Here is a 16,468-nt window from a genome sequence, read left to right on the forward strand (position 1 = left end):
CCTGGCCCGGGTCTCAAGTGTATCTGATTTAGAAAGCACCTTTCCAGAAATTTTCTAAATATCTTTCCAGTGCCCAAGACCAGCCAGCACAGCAGTGCCATTCGGGTGGGGCCAAGCTCAGACAGGGACCCATGAGCATCTGGGTCCCCATATCTGTCATTTTGGGTAGTGTTTTCCCTCTACCCACATCCACAAGCAAGTTCAACAAGATGTTGTGAGGAGCTCTGGGACCCAAGCTATGAGGTGGTCCTGGAGGGTAGATCCTTTTTGCTGGCCCTCCCTTAGAGCATATTCTTACATCACCGAGCTGACAGAATGTTGGTAATGTGATGAGTTTGGGTGACCCTCATGGCAGACACAGCATGTGTCCTGGGCTCTAAGCGACCAAAGGCCATGCTTACCCTTGGGCTTCAGCACATGTTCCCACTGCAGTGCCACCTTCCTTCTGCAGCACTCAAGGGCAGCAGGGGAAGTGACAAGTGAACTTCACTCTGTGTGCTCCACTGCTGGCCTCTGTCACCTCATCTCACTGCAATATTCTGGGGAGAGCTGGAGCCAGCCCCTACGAGAGCTTTTGAGAACCTTGCTCCATGGCCCCAGTGGGCCTTTTGACTGATCTCATGCCTTTAGTTAATGAGGTGGCTTCCCACACTCACAGGCCAGTCTTAGGATGCTTGGATCTTCCTTGTGCAACTGGGACTGCTCTTCTGGCCCTGCTCACAGGCTTTTCCCCTAGTGGTGCCCACTGCTGGGGGGCGTGTGAAACATGGGGCTGTGGAAAGAGACCACATTGTAGGAATGCAAGGGTTACAGCTGAAGGACCCCATGCACAAAGAATTGGAAAATAGGTTCATCTATGTTTATGCTATGATATTCTGAATTTAACTTTAATGGCCATAAAGAAATTATCATTCACATTTCTCTTAATGCTCTGTGTAAGACTTGAATTTGTGGCCATCATTAACAAATCACAGTAAAGACCTTTGAGAGAGGCATTAGCAGCCAGGATTGACAGGCGGCGTGATAGCTATTGCAGAGTCATTAAGTAAATGGTGTTAGGGAACAGCAGAGGCAAAGAAATCCATATTGCTTTAGTACAAGCAAGTTACAGAGTCATGGCTTTGTGAGGAAGAACAGTATTGCTACCTTTTTCTCATGGTGGGAGATTTAAAATTATCCAGGAACAATGCATTTGACAATAAGTAACACAGAGAGATGATACCTAGACACTAAGAGAATCTTCACATGTACTGATTGGACAAATACATTTGTACTTTTCTCTATCCAGTATTCTAAATCTTCATCGGTAAACCACTACATCTCACCTGGCCCATGAATTCTGGAAAATATTTCTTCATCCAATTGTTTATGTAGGCAGGGGCCCTGAAAAACATACTTGCTTGAGGCTCTGGAAACTCTAAGGAAGGTGGCCCTGGATAACCTTGTTCTAGAAGCTTTCCACTCCTCGCCTGGGTTTTTGAATAGCCATGGTCCAGTTTACCTAACAACTGATAAGCCTAAGGAAGAAAAAGGCCCCAGAGGACCCTACCGCAGGATACTGTGCACACCTAAGTGTTGATTTTGGCTATGCAAATCCAGAGCCAAGGAAGTAATGCAGTCATGGAGAGAAATCCCATAGAGAATGACAGCACTGAAAACAGAGCAAATACCACTTTTGAGACCTCAACACAAAGGTCTACTGACTTCAATTGCAAGGAATCTTTCAATCAGTTCAGAGAAAGTCAGTGTCATTAATACCGAGTCTTCCAATACATGAATACAGTGTCTCTATTTATTCAGATCTTCTTTTATCTGAGCAGTGTTTTGTGGTTTTTAGTATATGGGTCATACATACCTTTAATTCATTTGAATCTTAAATAATTTTTGATGCTCCTAAAATCAGAATTGATTTTTACTCCTTTTTAAAATTGTTTGTTGCTTATATATATATGCATTAGTTATCTATTTCTACATAACCAGTCACCCCCAAAATTAGTGGCTTGAAAAAACAATAATCATTTAGAGTCTTATGGTTTCCATGGGTCAGGAATTTAGATAGGGCACAGTGAGGATGCCCTGCCTCTATTTCACTATTATCTGGGGCTCCTGCTGGAAGACTCACAGACTGGGGAGCTGAATTCTCTGTAACTCAACTGAAGCTGGAAGATGTACTTCCACGGTGACTCACATGGTTGACAAGGTGTGCTGGCAAATTGGTTACCCACCACTTGAGCCTCTCCACCTGGCTGCTCCAGTGTCCCCATGACAAGGTGTCCAGCTTTCCCAAGACCAAGTGATCCAAAAGAACAAAGCAGAAACAGCAATGCCTATTATGACCTAGTCTCAGAAGTCATATACTGTCACTTCCACCACATTCTACTCATTAGAAGCATGTTATTATGATCAGCGCATAGTCAAAAAATTTTTGGAAAAATCACCACATATAAGAATATAATATTTTTGTATATTTAATTTTCATCCTGAGGACTTTCTGAATTCATTTATCAGTTCTAATAGTTTTTCTATAGATTTCTTGGGATTTTTCTGTACTCATAATCATGCCATATCTCCATAAAGACAATTTCACTTCATTCTTCCCCTGTATGTCTTTGATTTCTTGCATGATTGCACTGGGTGAGAACTCCTGGACAATGTACACTAGCAGGGAATGAAAATCCTTGCTTAGTTCCCAATCTTAAGAGAAACACATTTAGTCTTTCACCATTAAGTATGATGCTTGTTATGGGATTTTTATAGATAACCTTTATAAGTTTAAAAAGATCCCTTCTCTTCCTACTTAGCTTAATGTTTTTATTACCAATGAATGTTACGTTTTGTGAAATTCTTTCTCTGCTCCTATTAAGGTGATCATATAATTTTTCTCCTTTATTAATATGGTGAGTTTCATTGATTGATTTTAAAATATTAAATGAACTTGGCATTCCTGAGATGATCAGCACTTATTCATACTATATTATCAAAAATATTTATTCAACTTAATGCCATTTTGTTAAGGATTTTTCATCTATATTCATGAGAGATATAGATCTGTGGTTTTCTTTTCTTGTTATAGTTCAAGCATCATGGTGACCTTGTCCTTAAAATCTGAGTTGGGAATTATTTTTTCCTTCTATGTTTTCTGAAAAAGTTTGTGTATGACTGGTATTATTTTCTCCTTAAATATTTCATATATTTCATCAACTAAGCCATCTAGATACACAGTTTTATTTTTGGGAAAGTTTTTAATTATTCAATTTCTTTTATTGACATAGGACTATTCAGGTTTTCTAATTCATCTTGAGTCAGTTTTGAAAATTTGTGTCAATGAATTTGTTCATTTCTTTTAAGTTGTTATGTTTACTGACAAATTATTTATACTATTTTTATTAACCTTTTAATATCAGAAGCATCTTCAGGTAAGTTCCTTTTTACTGATTTTTATTTTTTATTGAACATATTGGGGTGACATTGGTTAATAAAATTATATAAGTTTCAGGTGGACAATTCTATAATACATCATCTGTATATTGTATTGGGTATTTACCACCCCAAGTCAAGTCTCCTTCTGTAGTTAAGTTCCTTTAATCATTCATGATATTGTCTTTTTTCTTGATCAGTCTAGCTAGAAGTGTATCCATTTTATTGATGTTTTTCAATAACCAGATTTTATTTTCCTTGATTTATTTTCTGTTGTTTGTCTATTTTTCTTCCCCAATGATTTACATTCTTTATCATTTTCTTTCTTCTACTTCCTTTGCATTTTGTGGCTTTTTTTTTCAACTTTCTTAAGGTATACTCTTAGCTAGTTGATTTTTACCTTTCTTCCTTTCTACTATAGGAAAATAAAACTATCTAGAAAATGCACTTCTTTCAATGCATCTGACAATTTTTGGTATGTTTTGTTTTCATTGTCATTCAATCGAGAATATTTTCTAATTTCTCACAATTTCTTTATTTGTGGTTTAATTGGAAATGTAATTTGGAAATGAAACAATTGTTTCATTCCCCCAAATTTGAAGCCTTTCCAGATATACTTATTTTTTTATTTTAATTCTGTTGTGATCAGAAAACATACTCTGTATAGTTTCAAATTTTGTAAACTTTATTGATACCTGTTTCATGGCCCAGTATGAGATCTATCTCAGTGAATGATCGACACGTAGTAGAAAAGAATGTGCATTCTGGTGTTTCCAAGTGTAGCATTCTATAAATGTTTATCGGGTTAAGTTAGTTGTTAGTGTGGTTCAGTCTTCTATATCCTTATTGATTTTCTAGCTACTTTTTCTACTAATTACTAAAAAAAGAATATTTACACTTTCAACTATAATATATTAATTTGCCAACTTCTCATTTCATTTATGCAAGTTTGCTTCATGTATTTTGATACTCTATCATTAGGCATTTATAAATTTTGTTTACTATATATTCCTAGTAGAATGATCCTTTTATCAGTATGAAATGTCCTTCTCTGTCTCTAGTAAAATCCCTTGTCCTAAAATCTGTAATGTCTTATATTAATAAAGCCACTCCAGTTTTCTTGTGCTTTTAAAAAAATAGTTAAACCTGACAAGCTCGGACTTTTGATGAGAGCACTTGGTCCATTTATATTTAATGTTAACATGTATGTATGTGAATTTTGGTCTGCCATTTTGCTATTTGGCATCTTTATATTATTTCTCTGTTTCTTTTCTTTCTCTCTTCTTTTGTATTAGTATTCTAATAAAATAGTCCAAATTTTAGTAACCCAGTTGGCTTTCTAGCTATATTCTTTTGCATTATTTTTAGTGGTTACACTGAAAATTGTAATATACATCTTTAATTCATCACAATTTACATGAATCAAATATCTTATTATGTCTGGTAAAAAAAGGCAGGACCCTCATACATGGTAATAATCTCACTCAGTGCCCCCCTACTTTTCATGCTATTGTTGTCATATGTTATATCTATGTTATAAACTTGGTAATATGGTGGCATAATTTTTATTTCAACACATGTCTTTTAAAAAATTTAAAATGGCCCTGGCTGGTGTGGCTCAGTGGATTGAGCACCAGCCTTCGGATTGAAAGGTTGCTGATTCAATTCCCATTCAGGACACATGCCTGGGTTGTGGGCCAGGTCCCGAGTTGAGATGCAACTGATCAGTGTATCTCTTGCATGTTCTTCTCTTCTTTCTCACCTCCTTCCCCTCTCTCTAAAAGTAAATAAACAAAATCATTTAAAAATTAAAAAAAGAATTTAAGGTATTATATATATAAAACAAACCCCAAATAGAATAAATACAAAGAAAATCAGAGATAGCATATCACAAAAACAAAGATAAAAACCTGAATGCAGGGAAAAAATTGTACAGATACTCCTCAGCACAGTATGGGGACACCTCACAATAAACCCATTGTACACTGAAAATTTCGTAAGTTGAAAATGCATTTAATATACCTAACCCACCAAACATCATAGTTTAGCCTAGCCCACCTTTGGCATGCTCAGAACACTTACATTAGCTGCAGTTGGTCAAAGTCATCTAACACAGAGCTCATTTTACAATACAGTGTTCACTATCTTACGTAATTTATTGAATGCTGTGCTGAGAGTGATAAACAGAATCTTTGTATAGGCACTTAGCATTTACCTACACAGATGGAAGTGCAATGGGCCTGAAGAATGTTTGGAGCATTGAACTAAACTCAATTGCATCACTTAGCATTACACAGCATGTTGTTAGTCCGGGAAAAGACCAAAATTCAAAGTATGATTTCTACGGAGCACATACCACCTTCATACCATTGTACACATGAAAAATCATAAATCAAATCATTATATGTCAGACCATCTCTGTGTGCATATACATATTCTATTCTATTTATATGTATTTTATCTTTGGCTTTGTGAAATGCTAGCTCTGGCTTTCTTTGTATTTATTCTATTTGGAGTTTGTTGAGTTTATGAGATCTGCATGTTAATGTTTTCCCTCAAATTTAAGAATTTTTAGCAGTTATAGCTTCAAATATTTTTTCCACCCCCTTTTGTCTCTCTTCTCTTTCTGGGATTCCAATTACTGATATGTTGGAATGCTTAATACAATCCCACAGGTCTTTGGGACTTTATTTTTCTTTGTTTTCTCTCTCTAGTTTTCACACGAGATAATTTTATCGCTCTATTTCGAATTCACTGATTCTTTCTTCTGCCATCTCAAATTTACTATAGGATCCATCCAGTGAAATTTTTATTTCCAGTTATTGTAATTTGCAAGTCCAGAACAGCCATTTTGTTCTTCCTTTAGTTTCCATTTCTCTGTTAATATTTCCTCTGGTAACTTTTAATACCATATTTTCCTTTTCTGAGCTGTTCAAAGTTGAAGTCTTTGTTAACTCCAGTATCTAAGCCTACTTGGAAACAGTTTCTATTAATTTTTTTCATGTGGGGATGTGTCCTTATTTAATTCTTATGTCCAGTAACTTTAGATCGAACACTGGACATTGAGGATCAGCACATTATAGTGACTATAGATTTGTTGTTCTGAGAATGGTTGGTGTTTTATTATCGGAGGTAATTAATCAAACTTCAGAACGTATCTCCCATGCAGGGTGCAGCAGCCAATGTCTTTGCTCAGTATTTCTTTTGCTCCTGCAGGCTCCTGTCTCACCCTGGCTCCTTGGAGATGGCCTCTGTACCTAGTTTAGTAGACAGCCGAGGATTTTGGCAGGGGTTAACTGAAATATGAGAGCTAACTCTTTCTGTGGTTTGCTGGTTTCTAAGGTTTCCTCTAAATTTCCATTTGTTCTTCCAGCTCTAAATTTTGCCCTATGACAGCTTGAGCAGTCTGAACTGTATATGAGTTGGGGGATACCCTGTCAACGTCGTAGCAAACTCACATATCTCACCAGGAACAATCTCCAGGGTCTCACAAGAGTAAATCTCTCACTGCTTTCTGTTTTTACCCTGGGATCCTTGGCATCTCTCACACTCTTGGATACTTAGTGTCAGCTAGAGAATTGGAAATTTATGTTCAGGTTTTGGATCTCTGCTCTTCCGTAGTTCTCTCTTGCTCCCCAAAATTTCCCCCTTAAATTCTTAGCTGTTCTGCAGCACTGAACTCAGACATCTGCCACCTTAAGTCTTTATGGCTGCAGTTTTTCACCACCAGAGCTGGGGTTAGCGGATAGGAAGTATTAATACATTTAAGCAAGGAAGTCACATACTCATATTCTTAACTAATATTACCAGTGTTCGGTTTCTCCCTGCCTTTGGTCACTTTCTAGTACCTTCAACTAGTTGTTTTAAATAATTTGAAACAGTGTTTATGATTTTAATTTGTGGGAGAAATCCACCAGTTTCTTTGCGCTGCTATTATTGGTATATTCACCTTTGGTATGAGCATTTTTATTGTCATTTAAAACATTTTACCCAAATGCTTTCCATGCTAAGGAAGGCATCACAAAAGCTCCTCTTAGAAACCTTCGCTCACTTTCAAGCTAAGTACACTATCCCCTCCTTTGAGCTTCCCTAGCACCTGCACATAATTTCTTCTGAGTTCATACCCCATATTCGTGTCCACTTTCCGAGGCCCAGTGCAGAGCCTTGCACATTGTAATCAATGAATAAATATTTATGGAAGCAAGGAAGGAAAAAAGGAGGAAAGGAAGGAAGGAAGGAAGGAAAAACAGAAAATGGGACGCAAAAAGGAAAGGAAGGAGACAGGCAGACACATCAGGGGTGACCCACCCCGATGCGGACACGCTGGGATCTGTGAGGGACAAAGAGGGGGAAACAAAGTGAAAGGTGGAGGTGAGGGCTGCTGGAGACATCATCATCACAACCTCATTGTTTTCTAGTCATGCTTCCCCCCCTTTTATGCCCTTGATTTGAAAACAAGAGCCCGGCATGTTCAGGAATTCTTGTCCAGGCATTTGAGATGCAGACCAGAGTGCTCAGCACAGGATTGGACCTTGAGCTAATCTTCTGTAGTCGCCCTGATTATAAATTACGTGCATCGGACCTAACTAATTTTATGGGAATTAGACAGCTCCCAAGTGTTAAATGAGTTTCTGTAAACTCATTTTTGCTCACTTGTTACTGAAATTAAAAGAAAGAAAACACCCCTAATATTTGTTTAGTTCCTACTTATGTGCCTGGCACGGTAACTGACACGATAGTAAACAGTTGGTATATAAGGTCATTTAATTGCCAAACAAAACTAACAAGAAAGGTGTTGTATCTGCATTTTTCAGATAAAGAAACAGGTTTAGAGAAGTTAAATAGCCTGTTCAAAATTATACCACTCAGAAGTTTGGGACTGGGATTCAAATGCAATATATCTAACTATAAATATCTTTTTTTTTTTCCAGAAAGAGTTGAGTTTGTCTTTAGGTTAAATGATTAAAACTGAAAACAAAACAAAACAAAACAAAACAAAAACAAAAAATGAATTCAAAGGGCCTGCTGGCACACCAGATGGGTGTTTTCATGTGGGAACAAATTCTTGAACCTCTTCAAAGTGTTCTAATTGGGGATCCCAGTAATGATGATCTATATGAAGCTTAAGCTTCAAGCTTAATTATCCTCAGTGAGGCTCTCTGGAATACACTTGGTGTGTTTCACCAGCCATGCATGTATGTATGTGTTCCTACTTTGAATTACATCCAGGTATCCTATCACCTCCCCCACACAGATATACACACCCCATAAACTTAAAATTTCCCACGGAGCTTGTAAAAAGTGCAAATTCCCAAGTGCCATCCATAGAAATACTTATTCAGTGGATCTGGGCTGGGGCTTTTGTAAACACAACCCTAGGTGATTCTAACTTACTGAGTCCAAGGCCATCCTTTCTGACTCTACAGCAGCATCCCCCCCACTTGCTGCCACAAGACCTTGCTCAGCCTTTTCCTGTTGTTGTAAGTTCAAATACTTTAAAGTAGGTGCACAGGAAGATAAAAGAATAGTCTCAAGGCCCCAGGATAATTTCATCAAGTCTCCTTCATAATCTATAATGTTATTACTTTCAGAGGTTATACAATTGCCTGTCTATGTCATAAACATTTTACTCTACTATTACTTTTATTAATTTCACATTTGTTCTTTTATGTTTGCAACTTTGGACATAAAGCTGAAATAAAAAACCTGTAAGTTAATACATGCTAAGCTTCATGTCTTCTGCCTTTAAAAAGTAGAAGCAAAGAAAAGAAATAAAAAGAGAACTAGGTCACCTATTCCAAAGGATTACACCACTTAATTCTCTGCTTTCTTAAGTACCTTATTATTAATAATTTTTTTGTTCTTTATATCTTCTCTGTCACCATCCCAGGACACGAATAACTTCTGCCAGGCCCTGCCTGTCTTGATCAGCTTTCCCCACCTAGCTCAGAAAGCTTCCTCCCTTCGATCTTTGCAGAAATCCCACCCACTTTTCCATGCTTTTCTTGATTAACTGGTCATAAACTGATTTTCTCCAACTCCACCCTGTCTAAACATGCAACTCCCTGTGACTCACTCTCTCCCAACTGCTCTGCTGCATTTGCTCTGGCCTGTGTGGGTGTCATAGCCATTTAAATGCATGACTCCACATCTGTTCCCATCACATTTGTCAGGCATGTGGTATATGTGGTATGTTTCAGGACTTTGTCCCAGCTCTGGGCTTTTTCCCTTTTTTTAAATCTTGAAGTCTACGCTATAGAATTGGACTCTTTGATTGGAAGATTTACAAGCCAATTCATCCTCTTTGTTCTAGAATTCTGGGTGGCCTACATTTTTCTCTCTCTAAAGTAAACAGTCTTGCTCTTGAATGAAAGACTACTCCTTACAAATGTTAGCATTACTCACTCAAACTATTAAAGAATGCCTGCCCTCTTGTGTCCATAGAAATTGCTACAATAGGAGTGAATTAGCAAGGTTATCATGACAGAAATACAGTGCTCCCCACTACAGGGATTTTCTACTAGAGCGCTTCCTCAAGGCTGCCAAGTATGGCTGCCCAGCTCAGACACTGCAAAGGAACCCCAGCCCAAGAAGTCGATGAATAGTCACTGAAATCTATCCCTACTTTGCTTGTCTAGCCAGGCATCCTTTGTCCAGGCTGTGACTTCCCAGAGGGGTTGCCCATTAAAATTGCATTCAAGGGTGCCTGCCATCAAACCTATACTGCCTGGAGTGGGCAACCTGCTCTCCTTTATACACACTTCTGCACAGCCTTGTCGGGGCTCCAAGGCGTCCGTTGGAGACTGCTCTCAACATGTCACTTTCCTACTCAAAAATTAAAATTAAACTGTTGAGCTGAAAGATAGTACTACTCAGTCCCAGGTTATCAGAGGAAGGGACTAAGGAACAGAGAGGCAAAAATGAGAAGTGCCAAATCTGTCAGTGGTAATACAGAGAACTAAAATGCAGGCCTTCTGACTCCCCATCCATGCTCTGAAGTCTCACTTTTAGCTTCAGGTGACCCCTGTATTTGACTCCACACTGCCTATCCAGGTGCTTGTTGAGTGAACGAATCAATGGCCATCCAACTGTATTTTCCAACATTCCTTTGCCCCCACCTCCCAAAACTCCCACTCTCCTAAGCCATATCTACTCCCTTGTTCATATTATTGTTCCTACCTGTAATGCTCACTGCTCTTCACCTGGACAACGCTTAGCTCCAGGTCCACTTGGAACTCCCCTCCGCCTCCAGCCTTCATTAAGCCAGAGGAAGAAGAGCTGTGAGGCTGAGCACAGGTGTTCAGACTTAGTGGGAAGAGTCCCGGCCTGGATCAGGGACCCGCATCCTTGCTCTGCCAGGAGATAGCTGTTTGATCTTGAATAGATGCCCTCACCTCTTTGAGCCGCATCTTGCTCTTACCAACTACAAATGCGTCAGACTATGTGTGTGGCGTGCACAGTGCTGGTAAGGTGGTATGAAGTGGCTCACGAACAAGTATTTATTTTTTGGCATGTTAATAGAAATGGATTTATTTAAATGTATTGATTTGGGGAGACAAAACTCAAAAACATTAAACCCATAGTCCCCTGGGTGTTAATATATGTGACAAGGCTAGGTACTTTAAGTTTGAAAAGAGAGTTGATTTAAGGAAAAATATTAAGTAAACAACAGTACAGGTAGTCATCAGATCTGACAAAAGTGATAAGATGTATTAAAGTTGTGGAAGTTGGTGAAGCACTTGAGAAACTCTTCACACAGCTCCCTTCTAACTCCCACTGGGACCCTTCTCTCTCATCCGTTTAGCACTGGGAGTTTGTCCGTCCCTGCTACTTGCCAATGACAACACATCTTCTTTCCTTGTTACAGCCGTGTCTGATAGTCCTTGATCTTCACCATACTCATCACAGCACAAAGCACAAAATCAGTCTTTAAAAAAAGACTTGTGGCTTCACTGATTTTCTGTGTTGCTTCCACCATTTATAAAAAGCATGACCCAGAGTGCCAATATCCTAGGTTCAAAACCATGTTTGCTTTTATAAATGTAGATTTTTTTATTTATAAAAATCACTTAGACTCATTATGTAAAATTTGGAAAGTACAGAGAAGTAGAAAGAGAAGGCACCCATATTCTTATAAACCAACCACGAACCCTGCTCATATCCCTCCCTGATTAAAAGTTGTCCTGCAAAATCCTAGAAAGTGGGATCTATTTCTGTTCACCATTTTGGGAAATTGGAATAATCCTGGTTGAATATATTTTTGTCATCCCAAATCATAAAATCAAAAAATTTCACTGGTGAATCCAAGGAGGGGGGTCCATTGACATCCTCAATAAGCTGCAGCTGAGTAACTGCCACGGGGTGAGCCCATGCTGGGAGAGGCTGCTGCGGGCCAAGGATAGTCATAGCTGATACCCTGCAAAATGCACTGCGTGTATGAAGCTCTGTGCTCAATGATGGTTCAATATTTCATGTATATGCATGCTGATTTACATACTTGTCTTTCCTGTAGGGTTTCTAGTGTCTCTGGATGACTTTTACATTCTTAGCAGCGGTTTGGTGTTGCTGCAGACCACGAATAGCGTGTATAATAAAACCCTGCTAAAGCTTGTGACACCCCAGTCTCTCCTGGCCTGGCAGAGAGTCCGTGTGGCCAATATGATGGCCAGTGATGGCAGGCAGTGGGCAGAGATATTTTCCAAGTACAACTCTGGTAAGTGGCCTTGCAGAGTAACTTCCAGGGGTGTGTTTAGATTTTGAGTTACCAGAAAAGCCACAGCCATGCCCTGGTTCACGTCTCTCCCGACATTTCAGGCACCTACAACAACCAGTACATGGTCCTGGACCTGAAGAAGGTAAAGCCCAAGCACAGCCTCGACGCAGGAACCCTGTACATCGTGGAGCAAATTCCTTCATATGTAGAGTATTCTGAGCAAACTGATGTTCTTCGGAAAGGTACCTTCTTTGTGCCAAAAGTGGAAGTGTGTGTGTGTGTGTGTGTGTGTGTGTGTGTGTGTGTGTGATGGAGGGGTGTGTGCTGGGAAAGAAAGGACAGGAGTGCCATTGCTAGGTACCCTGGGAAAGAATTTCCAGGTTCAGCACAACGTGCAAAACCTGCATCTCAGACTCTTAAGTGACAGTGTGTACATTGGGACAAAGCCAGGCATTCACCATCTTATTGGACTTCCATGGCTCTAAATAATGCCTTCTCTCCTGGGTTCCCAAATTAAGCTTTTAGTCCAATTCAGCACATATTGATGGGAGTGCTGTGCTGCCCCAGGGACTGGAAGAGCACAGATGCGGGTACAGACTCCTGACCTATGGGCACTCACAGCTTAGTGGGGAAGCCAGGCCCAGAGAGCAGCCCACATAGAACCCAGGAACCAAAGAACAATAAGCTCTGATTCGACCACCGGTTTCACAAAGCCCAAGGTGGGCCCAAAGGAGCCATAGTCAGTGGGAGAGGTCAGGGAGGGTGGTTCTGGGGAACAGGATCACAGCCCAGACCCTAAGCCCAGGTCTGGGAGTCACACTGCATCGATTTGAATCCCTGCTGCTCAAAATCTCAGGCAAATTACTCAGTCTAAATCTCACTACCTTCATCCATAAAACATGACAGTAATGGAGCAGGTCCACCGTCACACTTGTAATTTTGAATTCTTGAGACCTCAAAACTAAAACTTCAATTGGTGGACATGGGGGTGGGGAGTCCTTGTTCAAGTAATAGCAAAATGTGACCTGATCTGAACTCATTTGGTATCAAGACCTAACTTGTACTGTCTATTTGTAGTGTTTATTTCCTCTCTTCTAGAGGCTGTTTATACATTAGTCCTGGAAATATCAATATCTGTGAGCATGAGGTGCTCCCCACAGAGACTAATGCCATTTCTAATTTTTGCACTGCATTGCTGTTCTGAATCTGACAAAAACCATTAATTCTGAAACACAGCTAGCCCCCAAGAATTTTTGGATGTGGGAGTATAGACCTTTATAATTTCACAGGGTTATAAACATAATTGAGCTAATTCTTGTAAGTCCTTGAGCACACTGCTGGACTTATTGAAACACAGTAAGTCCTCACTGAATATTTGTTGAATCAATGAAAGTGAAGATGATGTTTGAGTGGAGGTTTCAAGGTCCAAAAAGGAGCTCACTAATTTGACGAAGGGATGGGATCAAACAAATGAAAGCATGAAACTGATTGAGAAATCACACCAGTCTTACTAGCTAAAAACAGCTAAAGGAAACACTGTAGAGTGAAAGGTAGATAGTCAGAGGAAAATATCAGCCTCGTATAACCTGCTAGGCAGTTGGACCTTTATTCTTCAGGACATGGAGGTTTCTGAGAAGGAAGAATAGACTAGAGAGCATAGAGAAGTCAGGAGACTAGTTAGAAGACTGTGGAAATAGATGGGCTGATCAATGAGGAGGAACAGAACCAAAATAAGCTGTCAACCCTGGGGATCACGGCCAGGTCCTCAGTTCCCCTGGTCCCCAAATCAATTTTGTAATGTGAAGAAGAATGGTTCACATTAATGATATGTACACAATATGCATAATACAAAATCAAGGTGAAAACTGCAGTTGCCAAGCAGATCAGATACTACCAAGTAGTAGACCTACCTCTTTATCTGGGAAAATTCATCTCAGAAGTCAAATCATTAGGTGGTTACTTGGTTATTAGCATGACAGTTCAAAACCACAAGACCCTCATGGTCTGACCTTGAAGGCTGGTCCACCCAGCACCGAGGAGCCTGACAATAACAGCATACATCCAGAGAGATCTCGGAGTGATGGAGAGGTCCCTATGTTGACTGACTGTCCAGGAGGCAATAACCCAGGCCACTATAATCTGGGATGGTCCCGAAATGTAGATTTTACTATAGTCATGTCCAATGTTTGATGCTTAGTGGCTAGTGGCCTTGGCACACCACCAAGTTTTGAATGAAGCTGAGCCTTTAGCTTAGAGTCTACTGGACTCTACTGAAAGCCTACTGGAACCTTAAAGATCATCTCTAATCCCCTCATATTATGGACTCTCCTTTCCCCTCCCGCTGCTAAAAAACAAACAAGCAAGCAAGCAAACAAACAACAAAAACTAAGGTAACTGCCTAAGACTTCACTATTCGTCCCTGAGCCTAGAATTCGGGTTTTCTGATGCCCAGCACTGGGTTCTTCCACTCTCCCACGACTGGCCACGTGGCCTGTTCCCCATGAGGACCATAGTGTGAAACCATCCTTCGGCATGTCACTAACCACGTCCACCGAAATGAGCTCCCTAGACCACTCTGTGGCACACTTCACTTTGCTTTATAAACACTGTTCCTTTCTGATTAATAGATTGCTATACGAATTTGGAGTGAAAAATCAAAGAATTCCGGTGCTCATTTCCCCTAATGGAACAATCTAGAGGCATACCAATTCTATAAATTATAAGGATTGATTTGACTGCAGTTCACAAAGTTTTATTTTCTGTATAATATCATTTTGTAATTACATATCTGTGGCAGGTTTCAAAAAAAATGATAACATTAAGAACATTTCTTTTGTTCCTACTCTTTCCTTCTCTGTCTGCCTCCCTGTCAACCCCACCCTTCCTTCCCCTCCTTTGCAAACCAGGATACTGGCCCTCCTACAACATTCCTTTTCATGAGAAAATCTACAACTGGAGTGGCTATCCAATGTTAGTTCAGAAGCTGGGTTTGGACTACTCCTATGATCTGGCTCCACGAGCCAAAATCTTCCGGCGTGATCAAGGGAGAGTTACGGATATGGCATCCATGAAATATATCATGCGATACAACAGTACGTAGCACATTTCTCAAGAATCATTCTTCAAAACTCCTTTTCTTCCCCATGGATAAAGAATCCATGTAAGTTTATCATCTCTGTACAAAGAGGAATTATAAGAAGTTATTAAGTATTTAGTATTCAAATAATACTATACATATTTTATACTCAACAAATAGAATTTTGTCCACCTTTAGAAAATGACAGGGGAAAATTCTATGGATTTTTTTAAACGGAAAAAAATATATGTAAAACAGAAGAAATAACCCCTACGGGGCACATTTTCTTTTTTTTTCTTTTTTTTTTTTTGCTTTTGCTATTTTAACTTTTTTTTATTATTTTTTTTCCATCACCACTTATCCCCCCATCACTTCTCAGGATACATATTTTTTTTACTACCACACCCATTCCCTGAAACATAGGTTTCCTTCCAAGGACAGAAACAGCCAATAAAACAAAAATAATTCACAAATACTTTATTTTTTTTTAAGATTTTATTTATTTATTTTTAGAGAGGGAATGAGGGAGATAGAGAGAGAAACATCAGTGTGTGGTTGCTGGGGGTTATGGCCTGCAACTCAGGCATGTACCCTGGCTGGGAATAGAAACTGCGACACTTTGGTTCGCAGCCCGTGCTCAGTCCACTGAGCTATGCCAGCCAGGGCAATAAATACTTCGTTTTTTAACAGTATCAAAGTCAAATTTGTATTTATTTTGTTGAAAAAAAATGATGCACATTTATCCTGCTAATCTCTGCTCCATCCACTCTCCACTGTGCAAATTTCTTCAGAGCAGGCTGGGCCTGGAGCAGGGAACCCACAGTTGCCTCTTCCCAGTGCAAGCCAAAGGAGACTTCTGTAGCTGGGAGTAGGCTGGGCTGTGGAGGCCTCTAGGGTGTATACTCTCTGATTACCTAGGCTTTAACAGCTCCAAAAAGGTTAATGTGGAGCAAGTATTATCTCAGAAATAACCAGTATTCACTCGTCCCCATCTCTGTTTCCTAGATTATACGGAGGATCCTTATAGTAAGGGTGATCCATGCAATACCATCTGTTGCCGTGAAGACCTGAACTCAGTGGACCCAAGTCCTGGAGGTTGCTATGATACGAAGGTAACATGCCTCTAGCTTTTGAATTCAATTTCCACCAGCACCTACACCTATTCAAAGGCAAGGCTGCAAAGATTTTGGTGGCATAAAGCACAATGCTTCTATTTACTTATTCAGAATTCAGCTTTTTCAGATATTCTGGTGATAGGTGCC

General features: G+C 39.7%; 1 protein-coding gene across 1 annotated transcript in view; it reads left to right on the forward strand.

Moving 5' to 3' along the window:
- Positions 1-16,468, forward strand: part of PLBD1 (phospholipase B domain containing 1) — a 51,493-nt gene that overhangs the window by 32,959 nt on the left and 2,066 nt on the right. The window contains exons 7-10 of the mRNA XM_045829818.1: positions 11,930-12,130; positions 12,232-12,372; positions 15,037-15,222; positions 16,212-16,318. Of these exons, the coding sequence (XP_045685774.1) occupies positions 11,930-12,130; positions 12,232-12,372; positions 15,037-15,222; positions 16,212-16,318 (635 nt within the window). The remainder of the gene's footprint in view (positions 1-11,929; positions 12,131-12,231; positions 12,373-15,036; positions 15,223-16,211; positions 16,319-16,468) is intronic.

Source organism: Phyllostomus hastatus, unplaced genomic scaffold, assembly GCF_019186645.2.
Source record: "Phyllostomus hastatus isolate PE091 unplaced genomic scaffold, TTU_PhHast_1.1 phas_scaffold_93, whole genome shotgun sequence".
Lineage (NCBI taxonomy): Eukaryota > Metazoa > Chordata > Mammalia > Chiroptera > Phyllostomidae > Phyllostomus > Phyllostomus hastatus.